Genomic DNA, 20107 nt, shown 5'->3' with positions numbered 1-20107 from the left:
TCACTATGGCTGTTTACTAAAAAAAAAAAAAGAAAGAAAAAAAAAGAGCAAACTTGCACCTCACCGCAGAATATTTTTATTTGCAGTATTTGGTGTTCAGAACAACCTGGCTCCAAGCACACTTGGTGTTGCCAATACTGCAACCACAACCGCAGGTAAGGTAACAGAACATTATGAAAATACCTAGTTTATGAGCCATTTGGGTGACATACTTCAGAAATCCAGCTCCTCATGGAATATTTTTAAAACCTTATTTCTGTACATGCTGGCCATGGATTAGCCTCAGACAGGCCTTTGTAGACAGTTTGATGTTGTGCATATTCACTAACTTCAGTTGTGACTGGATGCTCCGAGTGGGGCCCTGGGCTGTAAACCTGGCCCCAGCATTTGGCAACGTGAAATAAACACCTCAGGCGGTAGATTACTATAGGCAGCAGTGACAGCCCCTTGATTGTTCTTCCTAATACCCGCCTCCACTCTGTGGAGCAATGGTAAATTAATCAATGCAGAGTCTTCTTCGTAAACAGAATAAAACTTTACTGAAGGAAATAAACTTGTTCAGAAACAGCATAGTTAAAGAGCATACACAGAGTGCTCATAGCAGCTATCTTAGTCTTCAGAGAGGCACAGATCTTAGTTATGGATTAACTGGAGCCCTGGAGCCGCTGTCTGCAACAACTCACTCACATACTGAGCTGAGACTGACTCAGAAGACAGACTGAGGCCCAGAGAGATGGCTGGTTACATTTTTAGGGAACCCAAGATGAGTCACGAGTCACAGTGACATGGCAGTTTACTGCTAACAGTTACAGTTAGCAGGCTTGAAATGATTGTGCAGGCCTTGTAGGCTGTGCCTAGCCCTTGCCTGCTTTTGCTCTCAAGAACCTTTGTCTCATGACACTCCACTTTGTTGGAGGACAGAGCTGTGTATGCCACAAAGCTGATGCTTCAGATGCAGTGAAAGAAGTTGCCCCATTTTTACTGTTGAAGCAAGATTCAGCTGCCCCTCTGGCTGGCTTCTGTACATGGAGTAGAGAAGGGGTGCTTTCTGGTCCTTCATCTCACACAGCAAAATGCTGTAGGCTGGTCCTGGCCATAGACAGTGATGGAACACATGCTGTGGATACAGAAGGCCACAGCATTTCTAGGTAGGACTTTCCTGTCCCAAGCCCCAGAGAGCAACTACTAGTCTGTGCAGAAGACAATACCAGACTAGAGGGACCAAGAGTATGACTGAGTACAAAGCAACTCCTTAATGCTCCAGATATTGATGAAACAATCACTTATACCAGGGGTGTCAAACTCAAATTCATCGGGGGGCCACATCAGCAGTTTGGTCACCCTCAAAGGGCCGGTTGTATCTGTAGGACTTTATCAAAGTTATTTTTCCTTAGGCACTGGTGTGTGTTGTCTTGAACCTATACACTATTTAATATACCTATTCCAGTACGATTTTAAATAAGAATAGAAGAAGAAATAATAATGATTTTTTAAAAAGATGACGAGATGGGCTTCCAGGCAGACTGGAGCTCCAACGGGGAGGAGACAGGAGCCTGTCCCAACAGAGCAGAGCAGAAGCAAATCTTGCCTCCCCCCGCCCTGCCGCCGCACTCAGGAGTCGGAGGATACGGAGCTGCAGTTTGGACAGCAGCAGTTTCTTCCTTGCAAGGGAGCCCCAGCGGCACTGCGGGCGCGGGTGGCCAGGATGTCCTGCTGGGGCCCCGAGCTGCTGCAGTTGCTCCTGGGGAGGGGGCTATCCGCCAAGTCCTCCGGCCCGGAGAAAGCCGATGTGTTGGCGTGGGGAGGGGGGCGGTGTTTCGTAGCCAGGCTCCCGCAGCCAAGTTGCTGGCAGGCTCGCACTTTGCTCCAGCTGCCCAGATGCTGGCGCGGTCCTCTTCGGGGTGGGAGGCGCCCCTGCTTTGCGGTGTGGCACACCGCCCGCTCGCCCGGCTCCCTCCACCCCACTCTGCGCAGCTGAACCGGCAGCAGCTTCGCCTCTCCCAGCCCAGCCAGGGCGCGCCGCCTGCGGCAAGACCTGCGCCGGGTCCCCACTCTCCACTTGCCTCCGCGTTCCCTTCCCTGCCTGCCGGCCCCGCCCACCAGGGCGACCCCAGCCAGCCCCTAGCCCCGCCGCCCGCGCCCCCGGCCATCTCCTCACCAGCTGCAGCGCCGCAGTGGCCTCTTCTTGCGGCCCGAGCGAGCGGCGTCCCAAGCGTGGCTCTCGCTCCCTGCCCTCGCTGCCAGCCTCCGCAGCTCCCTCAGGCTCCAAAAGTTGCCGCGCGCGCGACCCGCCCCCTCGAGCAGCCGCGCCTGGGAGGCTCCGAGGGGCGGAGGCAGCCGGCTCCGAGCTCGGCTTCGCGGGACCGCCTCCTCCGCAGCGAGCCCCGGACTGGACCGAGCGAGCAGAAAGCCTCTTTGCCCGGACCGCGAGGCAGGCGAAAGTTGAGGGACCGGCCGGTAGGCAGGGCCGACGGGGTGCGTCGATTGGAGCCCTGTCTGCAAGCAGGCAGGGAAGGCTTCCTCGCCCTTGATGCCACGGGCCACATGACGAGGTCTGGCGGGCCGGATTCGGCCCGCGGGCCTTGTGTTTGACACCCGTGACTTATACCCATAAGCTAATCACAGTGCAACATATACACATACTTGAGAGTACATATGTATAGGATTCCACTGCCAAGCACTATTTTTTCATTAGGGGTTTGTGAGAGTAGGGCATGCTAAAGCCAGGGACCAAGCAGGTTACTTGGGAACCATGCCTAAACCCATGCTGAGTACCATGAGTCCGAACAGCCAAACAGGATTAGTAGAGATGGGACAGCAGACACTGTACCTAAGTACTGCCGAGTTATCACAATAATACTCACCTGCCTTACAGGGTTGTTATAAGGGTTGTTTGGATAGTTGCATTGAAACGCTTTGAACTTTAATAAAATGAAATATTATTTATTAGTAACTTGCAACTCTCTGCAGAGAAATACCTTTTCCTCTGCTTATTTACTCAAAAAATAAATAAATGGTGGTGGTGGGGAAGCAGATGTCTAGATCTCTTTCTTTGGCTTCTACAAACTGTGAACTGAAGTATTCTCTTCTTCTCCTTTATTAGCAACAGCATATGGAGCAAAGAAGAATACAACCCAGAGCTATGGCGTGACTAGCACTGGTGTGTCCACCTCATCTACAACTGGTGAGTCTTCGTTTTCATTTTGCATTATATGGAAAACCAGTCTTTATATAACAGATAGAATGGTACCTTTTCTGCAATCCATAGTATACACATGTCTGCCATGGAATGGGGAGGTGGGGTTGTGTCACTAGTGATGTCATAGGCACTACTGAGAACATGCTAGTGGCAATTTTTTCATGTATAGAAATGTTTGCTGGATGCAGGGGTTTAGAAGGGACTCGGGCCTCATACAGACTGACCACCCCCCGCAAACACACAACAATATAAAAATACATTATATTAGGGAAAATTCCTTGCAAAAATCTCATACCAAAAAAAGCCTATTAGGATAAATTTGCACTAAAATGCTGACAATTTTTTTTTTTAAAAAAAAATAAGAATTACAAACTGATGTAGAAATGTTGGGAACTAAACTGAACTCCAGATATCACAGGATTGAAATTCCCATCAGCCCCTACCAATGTGTGTTGTTATCCAGATTGTCCACTAGATGCAGCTGCTGCATTTTGAAAATAAGAATAAAGGCCTAGTGCACTAAAGCGCATGGAGAACAGATTAATCTTCTCCCTAGTGCCTGTTTTGCAGCCATTTTTCTCAAAGCGGAGCTGACTTGGATTTACATCATGAAGTCTAATTGCAAAACTGATATCATTGTCCTTAATTTAAACTATGCCAGACGGTCTTCACAGAAACATTTCTTCATAGTTTTGTTGGATAAATCAAAGGCAGCAGTTGCTTGCATGGCAATTCCATGAACCCATTATCACTAAAAAAGAACATATTTTAATCAAGACAGCAGCAAACCCTGCTGTCACCCATATGGGATTTATTCCCTGTTCTCACCCATATAGACTTTTTCCACCCTGTGCTTTTGCTGATGTTGGTGCTTTTGGTGCCTTTGCTAGCATTGCCAAGGGTGTCAAAGCACAGAATGCAACAAGACATTTACAAGTCTAGATACTGAAATTGACATTATACAGTCCAAATACTGAAAATGATATTTTGATAGTCCAAATATTTAAATTTACATTTTAGCCTACAGCAGAAAGGGCCAAAAGACCCTAGCAGAAATATATTTTGGATACATCCTTTTTGGACAGGGTGTTTACCTTTTTTTCTTTCTAGCATGTTCCTGTGCCTTTAACAACTATGGCAGGAATTCAATAGATGGAGCTTTCCCCTGTTATATATGTACTGAAAGCGTTAGCAAAAGTGTCTTTCTACCCAGCATAAATTCTTAATCCAATTTGCATTTTGTCTGAATCCAACATTTGTGGAGTTTTAAATAACTGTCTGAAAATGGGCAAAGCAATCCTCTACTGCAGTTACACTGGGGCCAGGGATAAGCTGCCGCTACACCGGCAGAACAACTGCCCTATCCAACACATGCTCAGTCCAGCATTTGGGAATAAAAGCATTTGGGAATAAAAAATGTAAATGCCTCAGAAATGCATCCTTGGCAACACCAGCATTGCCCACCTATCCCAGGGCACGGCAGATGTTATGCACTCACACCAGCCAGAGAACAGAGGGAGGCATTCCATGCCAGCTGATCTGAGCGCATGGCCCTAGTGCAGTGATGCCACAGTGCCTCCAGCACATGAGTTCAGCAGCACAAGGAGCAGCACACTGCTCCCAAGAGAACTTGGGTTCCCCTGCAAGATGGGATCTATGCATATGTACAGCCTCAGAACTTGATCAGTGTCCTCCTGGCAATCACTAGACCAACCTTTTGCCTGTGGAGCCACTCCGCCAGCATGTCTGAGTCCTTCTCCTGGCATTTATGCCATGCTTGTGGTGTATCTGGCATGCCACCCGCTTAGCATGGTCTGCCACCAAACTCTGTACTCTGGCAGCCGACAGATCTTCTCTTAAAAATTGCCCCTAAATATGGAAATCCAAATGTTCAGGTCCCCAAAATATATGATGAGGCTGGAACAGGGAAATGGCAGATTCCTGCCAGCAGCTTGGATATTCATAGGACTATTGTGCAATAGTTGCATGCTTTCATTTATCACTTTTACCTTTTTCAATGCCATCCAGCTGCTACTACCACAGGCTCTCAGAATGATGACATCCTGCGCAAGGACTGCAAGTTCCTGCTCCTAGAGAAAGAGAACGTGGCTCCCAAGAAAGATGTGGAGCTGTTGATCATGACCAAGGACAGTGGAAAAGTTTTCAGTGCTTCCGGCACTGGGCTCAGTGGAGGTTTGTTTCCTGCCTCGTTCTCATGTCTCACACCCATTGGTGACTGGACTTAACTCAGACATTACTTTGGTGGGGTAGAAGCTGCCTTCCTATGGTCTAGTTTTATACCACTCTAGTAAGGTCTAATTGGGGAGACAGTATAATTCCTTCCCATGCAAATGTTAACTGACTCCCAGCTCCCATGCTGTTTGTTTGTTTATCAAGATTCATATACCACTGAATATTCAAAAACTATAAGTAGTTTATGTAAAACTCTTGTGGTAACATATGAACTGGTCCTACGATGCATGTATGCAAGGTATTTTTCAGGGGTTGGTTGTGCTATATCTCATTAGGTATCCAGTGACCAGCATGTGGTGGCTCTTAGCCCAGCCATCTGTGCTGCCATTGAGAGCATCTGTGGGAGCAGTGCAAGTTGCATCTGACAAAAGGTTCTCCCAGTCACTTCTGGTTTGCTTCTAAAGCCCCTGATCTGAAGTGTTTCCAGTCCCTGTGTATTCACACAATCAGTGACTATGTGGTTATCCTGGGAGTAGTGGAGTCATATTTTTGGTGGACAATGTAATCACCCCATAATAAGTAAGTCAACATGAATGAGGAAGAAGATTGTTCCAAAGGTACTGGAACTTGGTCAGTTCAGACATACCAGGTGTGATATCTACTTTGGGATACTTCTAAATGTGTTTTGTTTGGGCTGTTTACAGGCTGTTATTCAGAAGACACCCTAAAGAAAGACAAGCAGGCTTTCTCTTCCTCTTATGCTGGAGATTCCTATCTGAAATCAGAAACAAATGGTAAACCTCTGATTCTCTGCCTTGAAGTGGGAATAATATTTTTCCAACATAGCTATAGAAATAAATGTGTGCGCTTGTATACATACATGAAAATTGTGTGGGTGGCTATTGTACCACGGTACAATCACGTGTTGAGAACTGGATGTAATTTGTGGCTTCCTAGCACCTATACATGATAAAACAGTGTTTTCCCCTCTATACACATGTGCTAGAAAGTGCCATGTGCAGGAAATAATTGAGGTGTTGCTATAGTCATTCTGGAGGTGAAAGAAGCACTTTAGGGTGAGTCGGGTTTGGGGGTGGGGAAACATTTTCTTTAAAGGTATCTTTCTTGTGGTTGTGCATGGGTGTTTGCAACTGTTGCTTTCTATTTTTGCAGATGCTTCTGCACCATTATTTTTAGAGTTTCTTATCCTTTTTCATTTTTAAAAAATTACAATGTAGGTTGCAGAAACCTGTCTAATACTTACCACCCTTAATGATGAAAATTGCAAAATTGTGGCCCTATTATCTGATCAGTGAAGCTACACTGCAACTGTTTTTCTCAAGATCCTTGTTTGGATTGGCAGCTGTTGCCGTGGCTTGAATTTCATTTAGAAATAGTGTGGCTGCATGTAGGAAGACTATTTAGCATTTGTTCTTGTTTTTCTAATAGGAGGACTAAGATCTATTTCAACAAAGGACAAAGCTACTTATGCAGGTGAGTGTGTCTGCCTTAGAAGGGAAGCAACATTTTATAGTGATTATAGCTTTAAAATGTCACTAGGTAAAATGCAGCCCTGTTAACAGCTGATATGCAGAGGCACAACAGAGCTACAACCCAAAGCTCAAATGTTCCTTAACATGCCAACTAAAGTCAATGACACTCCAGTAGAAATGTTCCAGTCTACTGGGGATTGCAACTTGCAATCACAACCCACCAGGGAGTTCTCCTGTCTATGCCTCACAAGCGAACAGAAGCTGCACAAGAGCTCACTTAGTGTTTTCATGTACTTTTACTGAGTCCAGAATATCAATCCCAGATGTCTCCCTTGCTTCAGTTGCTAGAGAGTTTCCCCAGAGGAAGTGTAACGCTATTTGAAATCTTTTGTCAAGCTTTAAAATCTTTCTTACTCCCATTGATTTTGGCAGAGACTTAAACTGGGGACTTCTGGTTCGTTGCTTGTGATTTTAATCACTTCATGACACAAACCCTCACCAAGTTTGGGATGTTACATTTAAAGAAAGATAAATATAATGGCTGTTTTCAGACATCATGATGAACCATAACTGATCCATGGTGGGAATGAGCAGTAACCTCACACTACTTGGTGTGCCCTTTGCCTTTCATAGGCACAGGAGAAGTTTGGAAGCATTTGCTTCCATTTTTAAAAATAACTACAGTGTGACACATTGTTCAAGCCCCACAAACTATGGTTAATCCTAACTATGGCTTGTTTGAAAGAAGCCATCTTCACACTACTGCAGTTTTGAAGCTGGCTTGTTTCAGAAACCCATAGTTAAGTTTAGGAGGTAGCTAAATGTGATTAATTAAAGCTGTACTGGGGGAGAAAGGAATAGTGGGGAGTTCATGAACCAAAGGGAGCTCAGCTCATCCCAGTCATTATATGGTTTGTCATGATTCCCAAATGAAGCCATTATGGAGAAAACTTCAAATATGTGTGTGTGTGTGTGTGTGTGTGTGTGTGTGTGTGTGTGTGGTGGAAAGTGCTATGCAATTTCTATGTGATGAAGGCCAGTTTATAAATTTGGTTAATAATCATTAAATGGAAGGCAGTAAGTAAGAGAATCTTGACAAACATTTGTGTGGGACACCTTGGAACGTTTTCCAGCCTACACCTTTGTGGAGCCACATACTCTTGTCTAACCTGCTTTTACTGTTATGTCTCTGCTCTCTATAGAAATCCGAGGTGATGATGGATGTGGTGGAGCAGGAGCTGCTCCAGCCTGGTGCCCCTGTGCCTCCTGTTGCAGCTGGTGGAAGTGGCTCTTAGGCTTGCTGCTAGCCTGGCTGCTTCTCCTTGGTCTACTCTTTGGGCTTATTGCTCTGGGTAAGTTATTACAAGTGAACAGGAGAAGTGATGGGTTGCACCTAAGGAAGGGGATGGCTTAGTAACAACACAAGAGGAGACCAACAGGATCAGGCTAAAGGCCAATCTAATCCAGCATCCTGTAGTCACAGTGGCCAACCAGGTGCCTATGGGAAGTCTGCAAGAAGCCCACAAGTAGTACTCTGTACCAACTACTACTGAGCAATCAAAACAAACATGGGGCCATTGATTATGATGAGAGCATGGTCTTAAATTATTTAGGACTGAGGTGGAGGGATCTAGGCAAAGTTCTCTGTGAAGAACCTGGGAAGCCCAAGTGCCATTCTGTTTTTCTCCCCATGAGCAATGCAGGAAGGACGCCTTCACTGAAAAGGAACAATTCAACTTAATTACATATTTTGACTTTGGTTAGAGAACTGACCAATCTGAGTTGTTTGGCCAGTCATATGATGATATAGAATTTCCTAGGTAAAATGCTCTGGGTATGTATAACTAACATGGGGCTTGAACCCACAACCCTGAGATTAAGAGTCTCATGCTCTACCAGCTGATATATATATCACACATACATCCTCTGAGAATCCACTGTTCACTCCTTTGGAAGAAGCTCTCAGAATTGTTAAATTTCCCACAATTCAAGAAGGTTTTCTGTTGCACTCCCCACACACCTAGGCCACCCTATTCAGTAAGTTCTCCACATTCATAACTATTTGTGATTATTATGGTATTGGGGCAGTCACACACAACCTCACTTTCAATACTGTTTGTATCTGCAAAAACGTGGGGGCAGTCACATTGCTTCACTTCCAATCAGTGCATATCCCAAACTTCCTGGTGAAACCCTATAACTTTTTCTATCACAAATGGTCTGGGTTTGTTGTTTTTGGTCTGTTTTTGTTGTTCTATAGTTCCTCTGGATAGTGCTAATATAGTAGCATTGGGGACACTTCACAGTGCAAGTAAAAGCAGAATAAATCCACCAGTAATGTACCATTTTTGAATAAAGAACATGTTGAAGAACACACCTGCGATAAAACAGCAGTCTGGAGGACCCCTAAGTTTCATCTCAGTTCTGGAAAAGCAGAATGGAGGCACGGAGCGGGGACTAAAGTTGTATTCACACATGCAAATAGTAAAACCAATGATCAGCTAATTCTTTGTTTTAACTTCTTTCAGCGGAAGAAGTGAAGAAGCTGAGATCCCGGGTGGAGATCCTTGAATCCCAAGCCAGCCGCTGGCAGGTTCAACCCAACACAGTTGAAAATGTACATGCTGTACATTCCGAGAGATATAAAGCAGTACAGGGTGATATTAGTGACGATCAATTGTGGTTTTTAATGAAGAAGAGGCTGGATGTGGAACGAAGCAAAGGTGAGGAGGCCACAAAATTCCACAAGGACAGGAAATGAAGCAATGTATTTGCCAGAAAATGTGTAGTGTTCTTTAGCTACCCTCCTAAATTTCCTATAACACAATTAAACTGGAGGGAGGGAATGGAGCATAATTGAATTATGTGGACCTTGAGGTCAGTCCAAACCAATCTGTATATTTGTATAAAGCAAAAGACTAAACTAAACTAAAATTAAAGACTAACACTTTTTCTGGTGTAAGTTTTAATGGATTAGAATACACTTCATCCATGAATGAAGTGTAATTCTGGAGGTTATCTGGAATAATGCCATACCCAGATGTCTAGAGGGTGGAGCATTCATTCCTTTCCTCCAGTACTGAGGATCCTTATATTTGAGAAAGCTGCTGTATCAAGCGACATGATGCTGGGAAAATTAGGAGCAAATTAGTCTGCCATTGGCACACCTCCAGGATGCCATGTTTACTCCCTGGCTTTAAAAATTCTAAGAGATTTCAAACTGGATGACACTATGCAGCCTAATTTTGTGATAATGGGCAAGTAGTCTAAAGAAGATCCATAGCCAACTGAAAGGGTTCCAGGACAAAATGCATCTGGTTTCCAAACTGCACATACATTCCACTTAATTGCACTGCCTTTCTGTTGTTATATTAAGCCAGAAGTAGTTTTGGGTCATTTGCACAACAGAAATATGACTAGCATTTTGTTTCCTTTGCAGGTTATTTCCAAGGAGAACCAGGACAAAAAGGTACCTGTGTGCTGCATCTCTGTTTTGATATGTATTAGGGATCTCTCTTACTTTCAGCAATGCATGTCATAGAAATGAACAAGTGTTTAGGATGGGTTTTGTCTGCCCCGATAATTATGATTCTCAACCCAGAATGGGGTTCTATGAGAAAGTTAAAGTACTACCTTTCTTGTGATTCTCCATGGGAAGCCATGATAGATAAACCACTTTCAAACCAGTTTCAAACTGGTTTAAATGGATTACATACAACACTACGTAAGCAATGTTCTACTAGTGCAGTGGGACATCCCCTTCCCTTCCTCTCCCTGTGCTCCGCACAAAATCTGTTCCAGAGAATCCCCCGACCTCGAGCAGATTTTGAGGGTGCTCATTTTTAAGGGGCTGCAGGGGAGAGGGGAGAATGGGAAAGTTTTGTTGTGCTAGGGGAAGTCTGCTGCATGAGATGAATGGCAGCATTAGACACAAGCCAATTTGTTTAAAATTTATAGAATTCACAGGAAAAAATTATTCCAAAGAAATACAGAGAAAGGTGTAAGGGGTAAATTGGTTCAGCTGAGCTGAAGAGCTGATTGACCTAGAGATGGCCTTGACACTGTCTTTTATGATCTCCCAGAACTACCCCCATGTGTGACAGTAATTAGAGAGAGGTTGATAAAATGAGCAAAGCCTTGTTTTGATCCCACAACTAATGCATTTCTGTCCCTTTTGTTCTGTCTTAGGCGATATGGGCACCCCAGGTGAGTTTACGATTCTCAGTTCCTGTGTGCTATGACAACTTATTTGGAGTAACTTTTCTTTGTGTGTGAGCATGTGTGTGCAATGGAGCTTCCATGGCCACTAGGAATCAGGACAATAAACCTGTACAGGTGCTCTAATTATGCCATCATTATGTGAAATGGGGGCGGGAATCAATAGTCTAAATGCTGAATTGTTTAGCGTCTGATATCAAGCAACAATTGTTGTTAAGGAAGAGATTAGCATTGGGCACACCTGCCTAACAATTGTGGTACTATCTGAGATGTAAAGAGTTCAGAAATTCTTATATTATTGGAGTGCTAGTTATATATAAGTGCACTGAAAAAGAGAAGAGAAATTTGGATTTTGCAGGTAGGGTGCTTAAAATTAGTGGGGAGGAGAATATCAGCTGTTACCACAGAACACCTTGTTCATTTTCTCTGCTTCCCACTGTGATCAGTTGCTGCACCCGTATTATGCAACTTGATCTGTTTTGTCAAGTCTGAACATCAGAAGCACAATGAGAGGTACCTTCAAGTTGACTTGCAGCAATTTGCAGTAAGGCACTTAGATTGCCTTTGTATTAGATGATACTCATTGGAAGACGAGATGGGGAAAAAGAGCGATTACTGACAGATTCCTTCACTAAGGACAGATTGGTCTCTGCAGGGGAGTAGGCAGAACTGTAGAACTCAAATACTGAAAATTTAATATATGATACTAGACTTCATTTTAAATCAAATCTGGGAGTGGTTTGCCATAGTAGAACTCAGTGTTTGATCCCCACATTCTTATTTTTTTAAACTTGCCCTTAAACTGATGCTGTTTCAGACCAACTCATCTGGTTATTGCCACAGTTCATTGAAAATGTTAAATTTGAAGCAACAATCAAAACTTGAATTCAGATATTAATGCTGATTTCATTTCAGCTTCTCTACATTTCCCTGCATGTCACAAAGTAGCAGGGCATAGCTCTTTTTAATATCATTTGTTTCATTTTATAAAAAGAAAAATAATGTCGTTTTAACAGGTATTCCTGGCATCCCTGGGCGTGAGGGGCCAAAAGGACAGAAAGGCAGCATGGGTAAGCAGATCAAAGAATAATGAGCAATTTGAGTCAGAGTGCAAGCCAGAATGCAGGGCCAGAAACACTAGATCTCAGGTAGACCTTGTTGCTCAAGCAAAGCTTCAACTGTGACAGGAAGCCCTCTTATACATCCAGCCCAGGAGGAGCCAATGGCCAAGTCAGTCTGGAAGGTTCTTTCCCGAGAAGTCAGTGACACTGCTTGCCTTATTAGGTAGCATCCAGCAGTTCCTGATATTTTCCTGAGAAGCTGCAGAGAAATGGCTCAGCACATGGGGCAGCGGGCAGCAGCTACTGACACAGGGGAATTTTTTAGCTCAACTGAGTAGGATGTGGCATATGTTGGGACCTGGATTCTAAGGTACTGGTTCTCCTCAGGTGAAACTGGCATGGAGGGTCCCATGGGACAAAGAGGGCGAGAGGGACCTCCTGGACCTCGTGGAGAGCCTGGTCCACCTGGATTTGGACAGAAAGGTGACAGAGGTAAACAATACTTTTGTGTCTTGCTTTCCCACCTAACACTGTTGATCACTTCTGTGAATATTACAAAATTATTGTGGGAAGGGAGGCCCTCTTAATAGATGTTTTTCTTATGACAGTGGCTTTCAAACTTCTGCTTTCAAGCTACACTTGCTACTTCAGCTTGTCTACCAAAGAATGTCTGACAGGAAATCCTGTGCATTGCAAAGGATGTGATACTTGGCAATGACTAGGACTTTTGGAGCTCTGTTGCCCCACACCAACCCCAAAAAACACTTGACACCCCTGTGTCTACTATATATTGCTGGGGAAGTTCTGTAGTAATGGTCAAGTTGCCTTTCAGGGGAACTTACCCAGATAAAATTCCTAGGAATCCCATAGTTTGAAAAACACTGCCTTAATATTGTGCATGGGTATGACAATAACTGTGTCATAAGCTATGCTTGGATAGTTTCAACAGTTGCATAAAATGGCAGCAATACTGTTGTGGAAAAGGCAGTAACAGTCTGGTATTTTTCCGAATGACATAAATGTAAGAAAGGTTGGGCTGAGAGATGAGTTTGTTTCCCAGTAATGTACTGTCTATTGTACTTTAATTACTCATTAATCAGCGATACAAACAGGGCTGGGGACCATAACTGCATGCCCCTCAGATGCCAAGTAAATGGGGCTACCAGCCCTTAGTCATTCATATGAGTAATGGGATTCAATGAAACTACAATGGGAGTTTGTTTTGTGGCAGGGAAAACAATACCTTATCTGTGCCCATAGAACTCTGGTTCCTACAGAATGTGTCTCTCTGCTCATGGTGTTTAGGGGTGAGGTGACGAAAGAGAGGCTTGGAAAACACTACTCAGCTGCTGCCCCCCAAACACTACCTAACTGTAACCTTATATTCTGAATGGGGTCACCTGACTACCTCATAGACTATGTAACCAACCCCACCAACCACATCGGCATCAACAGGGTCAGGAAGAGAAGCATTTTCCTTCTAAGGCTGAACATAATAACAAACGTCAGTGCTGTGTAGTTGGTCTTCTTGGTTCAGGGCCATGAAACCAAGGAGAAACATGACAGAAAGAATTAGGCTTCAGTAGGTTACTTAATGGATTTCTCTCACATTTTACTCTGCAGGTACTCCTGGCGAACCAGGACCTCAAGGTCCCCCCGGTGCCCCAGGTTCTGTTGGTCTCAAAGGTAAATTTAGTCCCTAGCAAGGAAAAACAACAAATAAAAAACACACAAATAAAAAAGCTCAACAGTTATCTATGAAGGAAACATGAGTTGCAACAGTGAGGCTGAACGCATTAATAGTACTTCGCTTTTTTACCCCTTGGCTTTATTGTGATGAAGGAAATATTTGAGGCTATTCAGAATAAACTGGGTGTATATTTTAGAATACAATGGAGTAGTTCTTAGTTATCCTCTGTTGTTGTATTTACATACACAAATTCTCTGTATGGTCATTGATGTGTTTTTAAAAGAAATCTATTTTTATCCTAGACCGTAGTGTAGGCTAAGGGTACTTCTAGATGCATCTAATATTGAAAACAGGTTGTTCAGATGTTGCAAACATGCTGTTGGCAACTGGTTTCTTTACCTATAAATGGTAAATCCAGATTAAATGGGGGGAAATACAGGCCGGCATTTTTCATGCCAACCATGTTGTCTTGGTGCTACAAAAAGTTGCGTTCATGAGATTGCAAATGTACTATTTGTTCATCTTTAAATCACATAATTCCTGAGCAGCTGCAATGTTTCCTCTTCTAGGTATGATGGGTTCACCAGGTCCCCATGGTCCTCCTGGTAAGTATCATGTTCTCATTATGTAGTTGTAAAATATAGTAAACCCAGGTACTGTAACTGGCAGCATCTGGTATATTGCTTCTCCTGGCTGAAAAGTAGTAAAACTATACAAAAGAAAAAAGAAAAGAGAGAGCTACAAATAAAATATGTCATCCACTCAATTTTCTGCTTTTCAGAAACTTCATATATTATGTGCTTGACCCTTACTGATTTTACTTTTCTTTTTAGGTCCTCCTGGGCTTCAAGGATTTAGAGGTGAAGCTGGTATCCCAGGTGGTAAAGGTATGAATCAGCGCCCAGAGCCCAACTTATCTGTTTCAAATTATAGGAGAGAAAATAATATATGGTTCTTTTCTGCCACTATCTATTAAGTACCTATAGCATATAGTTGAATCCCTATCCCAAGGAGGACGTGGGAGCACCTCTTGACTGAAATTAAATAATAAAATGAAGAATATAAGCAATTTAAATGGTGAGGGTAACAGTTTTAAAAAGTGGGTGCATGCATGTGTTCATGGAAAAATAAAGAAGAGAAAGAGAGAGTGCCATGTTCAAAACTGTGTGTATTTTTTAATTTGCTAGTGAATTGACATGTGTTGGTAAAAGGCCTTTGGATATCATTTGGATATCATTGGGAAAAGGCCTTTGGATATCATTTATTTATTTACCCCTCTCCTTACCTAAAAAAGCTCCCAGAGTGGATTTCATAAAATGAATAAAGACAAGGCAGTCTAATCCAGATTACATTGAGCATTAAAGATATTTGGGGTGTGTAGAATCTTCCCTTAGGAGTTTGACAGATGTCCTACCTTAACTGTTCCTTTCAGTCCAATATGGATGAATGATTTTACTATCCAATCTTTTTGCCCCAATTCCATTGTGTCTGTGTGTTTTTAGGTGAAAGAGGAACCCCAGGAGCACCTGGAACCAAAGGTATGTTGGATAATAATATGTGATTCCTCAATAGCTATCAGACTCCTATTTCCCCAGTCACTGGGGTGTTCCTTATATGTTTGCCATTAATATGTTTTTTGCTTTGATGGGGAAGTTTCAGTGTGAATTAATTGCATAATATCAACTTTTCTTTTTGTGTTTTCCTTTTAGGAGATCAAGGGGAAAAAGGACCCCGTGGTCTTACAGGTATGTAGTAAATTATCAAGGATTTTGAAAGGACATCACATGAGCATCCATGCTTGCCCATGATGACTAAGAGGTGTGCCTGGAAGGTTGTCATCCTTGAGGACAGGCAGGAAGTGAAGGGCTTTCCCCTAGTTCTAAGGAGAACCATGGGCTCCCTCCATTCAAAAGGTAGAAAACCTGAAAGATCAGGAAGGTTTTTTCTGGGAGCATCAGCGATGAAGCAGTTCAGACTGGGAGCTTATGACAGGCACTAAGACTTGGCCACTGGTTCTCACCCAGGTCTTGATGCTCTGACGTGATCTCAAGAGAAGCACCTGCAAGAATTGCATGTTGTATTTTAATCTGATATTGAAGACGGTTACATAGTTCACCTCTTTGGTTCTTATACCAGCAGCAACCCATTAAAGCAGAACTGTGCACATCATTCTAAGCCATTCCTGTTTGATTTGCAGGTGAACCAGGTTCCGGGGACTACCTGGACCTCCAGGTGAAGCAGGAGCTAAAGGATCAGTAGGTGAGTGAAAATATTTAATATTGACCTTTCTGGAAGATAATCTACTTCAAACCACTGTCTCTAGGACTCTTGGATCATAAGATTCAGAATAAAAGTCAATCTGAGGGACTGAAATTTAGCTGCCTTCAAAAGACAGAAAGCATTTTTTTTAACACAGTTCAGTGTAGGGTCCCTTCCAACTCTACAATTCCGTGATTCTATGTTCCTCGCTGTTGGGGGATGCAAGAGGTGTGACTGGCATATGTGCATGTTTTAAGTCATGTGTGAATGATCTCTTTGTGCCACTTAGTGAAGGCTAGTATGGATATGAACATGTATTCCGGTCTTCTGTACACTTGATCATTGATAAGATTATATTGGCCCAGTTCACCATGCCACAGTAAACCATGGTTTATTTGAATGAGCAGTGTGCTGTTGTATGCTGTTCAAAAGTTATCTTGGTGCTGCTCCCCTGCTCTTGCTGCTGCTGCTGCTGCATTGGATTGAAATAAGCCAGAGTCTAGTTTGTCATGCAGTCTGAATCCAGGTTTGTGGTTTGTTTTCCTCAAACAAATCCTAAGTAGTAATTCAATAACCAACTGTGGCTACCACTTGCGGGGTTCTGGCTTGATTTATTCACAGTGAAGCGGCAGTAGAAATTTGGGGTGAGTGCCATGGGCACTTTTAAGCACTGTGCACCAGCACAATACCTGTTCACTTATGTACTATGTATTTTTGAAAGTTGTGCATCTGTTCATTATGCAGTTGAACACTTCTTAAGATATTATAGTAAAATTTTGCATGATCATTCCTGAGGTCAAGGAGCAGGTTTTCTTCTATGTTTGGATATAATTGGATGCCATTTTGAATCAAGGTGGTAGGCTGAAACTTTAAAAATGGCACTGATTTTCAGATTTCATACAATTCCTGAACATTGCGAGGAATGCAGCTACTAGTATATGATGTACATTATACAAATATACCTTCAGCCAAATGTACTTGAACTTTAAACAATTAGCTATCTTCCTCTGTATGGCTTTGTGTTAAGTAACAAATATATATGATTCTATGATATAACTAACTAACTCTTTTGTCTGTATAGGTCCACCAGGACCAGATGGACGGCAAGGCTCCAGAGGTAGATGGTTGCTTTCTTTTTATTTTAATTATAGAGAAAAACATGAAAAAAAAAACACCAAATGGGTCTGGACATAGATTTACAATGTTCTACCACCATAATTTTTTATGATGGTAGTATATCTTGCATAGCAAGAGCTTCTACCAAATCCCATGGCACTTAGCTTGCAGATCTCGAATATAGCATTGCACACTTGGTTGGTTATAGTTTTGTTTTTATCAGTGTATCACCTTAATGTTTCATAGCAAGCAATTCAGAAATAAAACGAGTAAACAAATGAAATAATAGTACAGTTCCATTGGTCTGAGTAGCTCTGAATTTCAGTGAACATTGCTGTTGCATAAAATGAAAATACTAATTCTCCAAACATCTTCATTATTTCCTAGGAGAGCAAGGTCTTATGGGATTGCCAGGCCCACGAGGCCCACCAGGACCTCCTGGAGATGCAGGGCAACCAGGTAATAATAGTGAAACCAAACACATTTATTGGTTGTTAAGCAAATGAACAGCCTCTGGCAGGTGTTCTTGTTTTCATGTGGAGACTGCCCTTTGCCACTGAAACGTTCTCTTCAAATTGAGGAGCAGAGGTGGAACACCAGGACTTAGCCTTAGCCTTGAAGGAACATCAGGTTCCCCATAGGAAGAGGAGCAGGGAGGCAAAAAAGATTGAGAAGGGGAAAGCAAGTAGCTTGGTTCCCATGAGGGAAAGTGAAAATCCTGGAGGTAGTTTTGGGATAGGAGGATAATCTTAATTCATTCGTATATTCATTTTGCCCAAAGTCATCATTCACTGAGGAGACTGTTTGCAAGCTGGTTCATATTCAGCATAGAGACTTAGGAAAGGGAACTGTACCATTATGGTGGCAGAAAAGAGGGGGGGATGTGTAAAGAACTTCTATATCAGCAAAATGAAAAAGAAGGACATTGCAGGTACCGAGGCTAAACATGACAAACACATGAAGGAAGAGTTAAGCAAGTAGGTGCAAGAAAGGCAAGGGCTGATCACAGAAGTACTGAAAAGGACTAGGCAGCAGTGGCTTCCATTTGGGATGCTGTTGAATCACCTGAAAAGGCCAGGTTCTTACTTGCTGAAACTAAAGACCATGGTTGTAAATTCTGAACCTCTTCAAATGTTTGCTATTGTTTTCCTAGGTCTCACAGGACTTCAAGGACCACCAGGTAAATACACTGTGTATGGAAAGAGATCAGCATTAAGTACCTACTAAACACTGAAAAGGGACGCGGGTAGCGCCTAGGACTTGCCGATCGTCAGGTCGGCGGTTCGAATCCCCACGGCGGGGTGCGCTCCTGTCGTTCGGTCCCAGCACCTGCCAACCTAGCAGTTCGAAAGCACCCCCGGGTGCAAGTCGATAAATAGGGACCGCTTACTAGCGGGAAGGTAAACGGCGTTTCCGTGTGCTGCGCTGGCTCGCCAGATGCAGCTTGTCACGCTGGCCATGTGACCCGGAAGTGTCTGCGGACAGTGCTGGCCCCCGGCCTCTTAAGTGAGGGGTACCTTTACCCTTTTAAACACTGAAAAATGCTGAATTTGGTGCAGCAGATAATGAAGGTTCATTTTAGTGGGAAACAATAACTACTTAATGCACAGTTGTCATTTACAGTGTGGCAGATGTAACCACATGGAGAACTGGTCTCCTGTCATACCTGGCTATGGAAATTTAGATAAGTGGTGAGCCTGGTAATTCTGGGATTACCACATAATTAGAGGTTACCTTTGCATGTTATCTTAATTGGATCTTCTTTAGTTGTACATTGCCTTGTGAGGGCTATGCCCTAAAAGCAGAATATAAATGGCATTAATATGCAAGCAAGCAACTGCATCTCATAGAATTGTAGAGTTGGGAGGGATCCTGAGGATCATCTAGTCCAACATACTGCAATGCAGGAATTGTTGGAATTCTGCCTGGGTCAGAGGAATGTGCCACAGCGTAGGCACCGGCAGATATTCCCGTCGACCTCCCCGCGTCTCCACTCTGCTGATAAGCAGGCGAGGTCCCGGCGATTCATCTCAGATGTGTGAGAGGAACACACCGTTCACCCTCTCTCCCCTTTGGTGTCCCCCAAGGAGGGGAAAGAAGCAGACAGAAAACTATTTACATCTTTTATTTCTGTCTCTCATATCAGTACAGAGAAACACGTCTGCACTCGACAACAGCAAGAAGAAACTCCACCCATGTACTTCCAGTACGGGTCATATGACACACACACTGAGCTAACATCCGGTGCTCAGTACGGATTGGACTGCCCCTTTGTTCCCATGGCAACAGTCACAAACATCCTGTCTGGCTTTCCAGCCACAAGCAGCTGACTGAGCTGCTGGAGCCTTTGCTTGCTGCAGCATTGGTGCTTTATGGTAACATACTCCCCCTAAAGTATCAATGCGTGCTGCGAGCAAAGCGTCATCCAGAGAAGAAAACAAACAGTTGTTATACTTATAACACTCCCCTGTTGTTTCAGTTCCACCCTTGGAACTACCCGCCACTGGTTTAACCAATGTACCTCTCTGGTTGTGTGACTTCGCATTTCCTTGGTTAACAACTCTCTGTTGTGCCTTTGTCTCTGACTCAGACACAGCTTCAATCTGTCCTTGATCGTTTACAACAGCAACATATGCAAGGTTAGCAAACTCCTTTGAATACCTCTTGGGTGGTACACCCTTTGTTGCTCTCTCAGACCTACGTAAGAGCTGCTGCTCTTCCCTGCTTTCTGGTTCAGCCTCTGAACTCTCTGGAGAACCAGTACTAAGCTTTATCAGTGGTTTATCCTCCTTTTCTGAGGGTTTAGTCATTATTTGAGATTTCCTCTCAATGACTGTGACAACTGAGCTGTCTGAGCTATCAGTGTCATCATCATCAG

General features: G+C 43.5%; 1 protein-coding gene across 1 annotated transcript in view; it reads left to right on the top strand.

Moving 5' to 3' along the window:
* Nucleotides 1-20107, top strand: part of COL17A1 (collagen type XVII alpha 1 chain) — a 75061-nt gene that overhangs the window by 25533 nt on the left and 29421 nt on the right. The window contains 21 exon segments of the mRNA XM_081191997.1: nt 87-155; nt 3104-3184; nt 5228-5392; nt 6097-6186; nt 6842-6886; nt 8088-8237; nt 9414-9608; nt 10325-10354; nt 11074-11091; nt 12120-12173; nt 12552-12656; nt 13788-13850; nt 14424-14459; nt 14688-14741; nt 15357-15392; nt 15564-15599; nt 16052-16060; nt 16063-16113; nt 17195-17230; nt 17617-17688; nt 18383-18409. Of these exon segments, the coding sequence (XP_081048123.1) occupies nt 87-155; nt 3104-3184; nt 5228-5392; nt 6097-6186; nt 6842-6886; nt 8088-8237; nt 9414-9608; nt 10325-10354; nt 11074-11091; nt 12120-12173; nt 12552-12656; nt 13788-13850; nt 14424-14459; nt 14688-14741; nt 15357-15392; nt 15564-15599; nt 16052-16060; nt 16063-16113; nt 17195-17230; nt 17617-17688; nt 18383-18409 (1422 nt within the window).

This window comes from Podarcis bocagei (assembly GCF_964188305.1).
Source record: "Podarcis bocagei genome assembly, chromosome: 4".
NCBI lineage: Eukaryota > Metazoa > Chordata > Lepidosauria > Squamata > Lacertidae > Podarcis > Podarcis bocagei.
The sequence above is the reverse complement of the archived record's forward strand: the minus strand, read 5'-3'. Positions and strand labels throughout refer to the sequence as shown.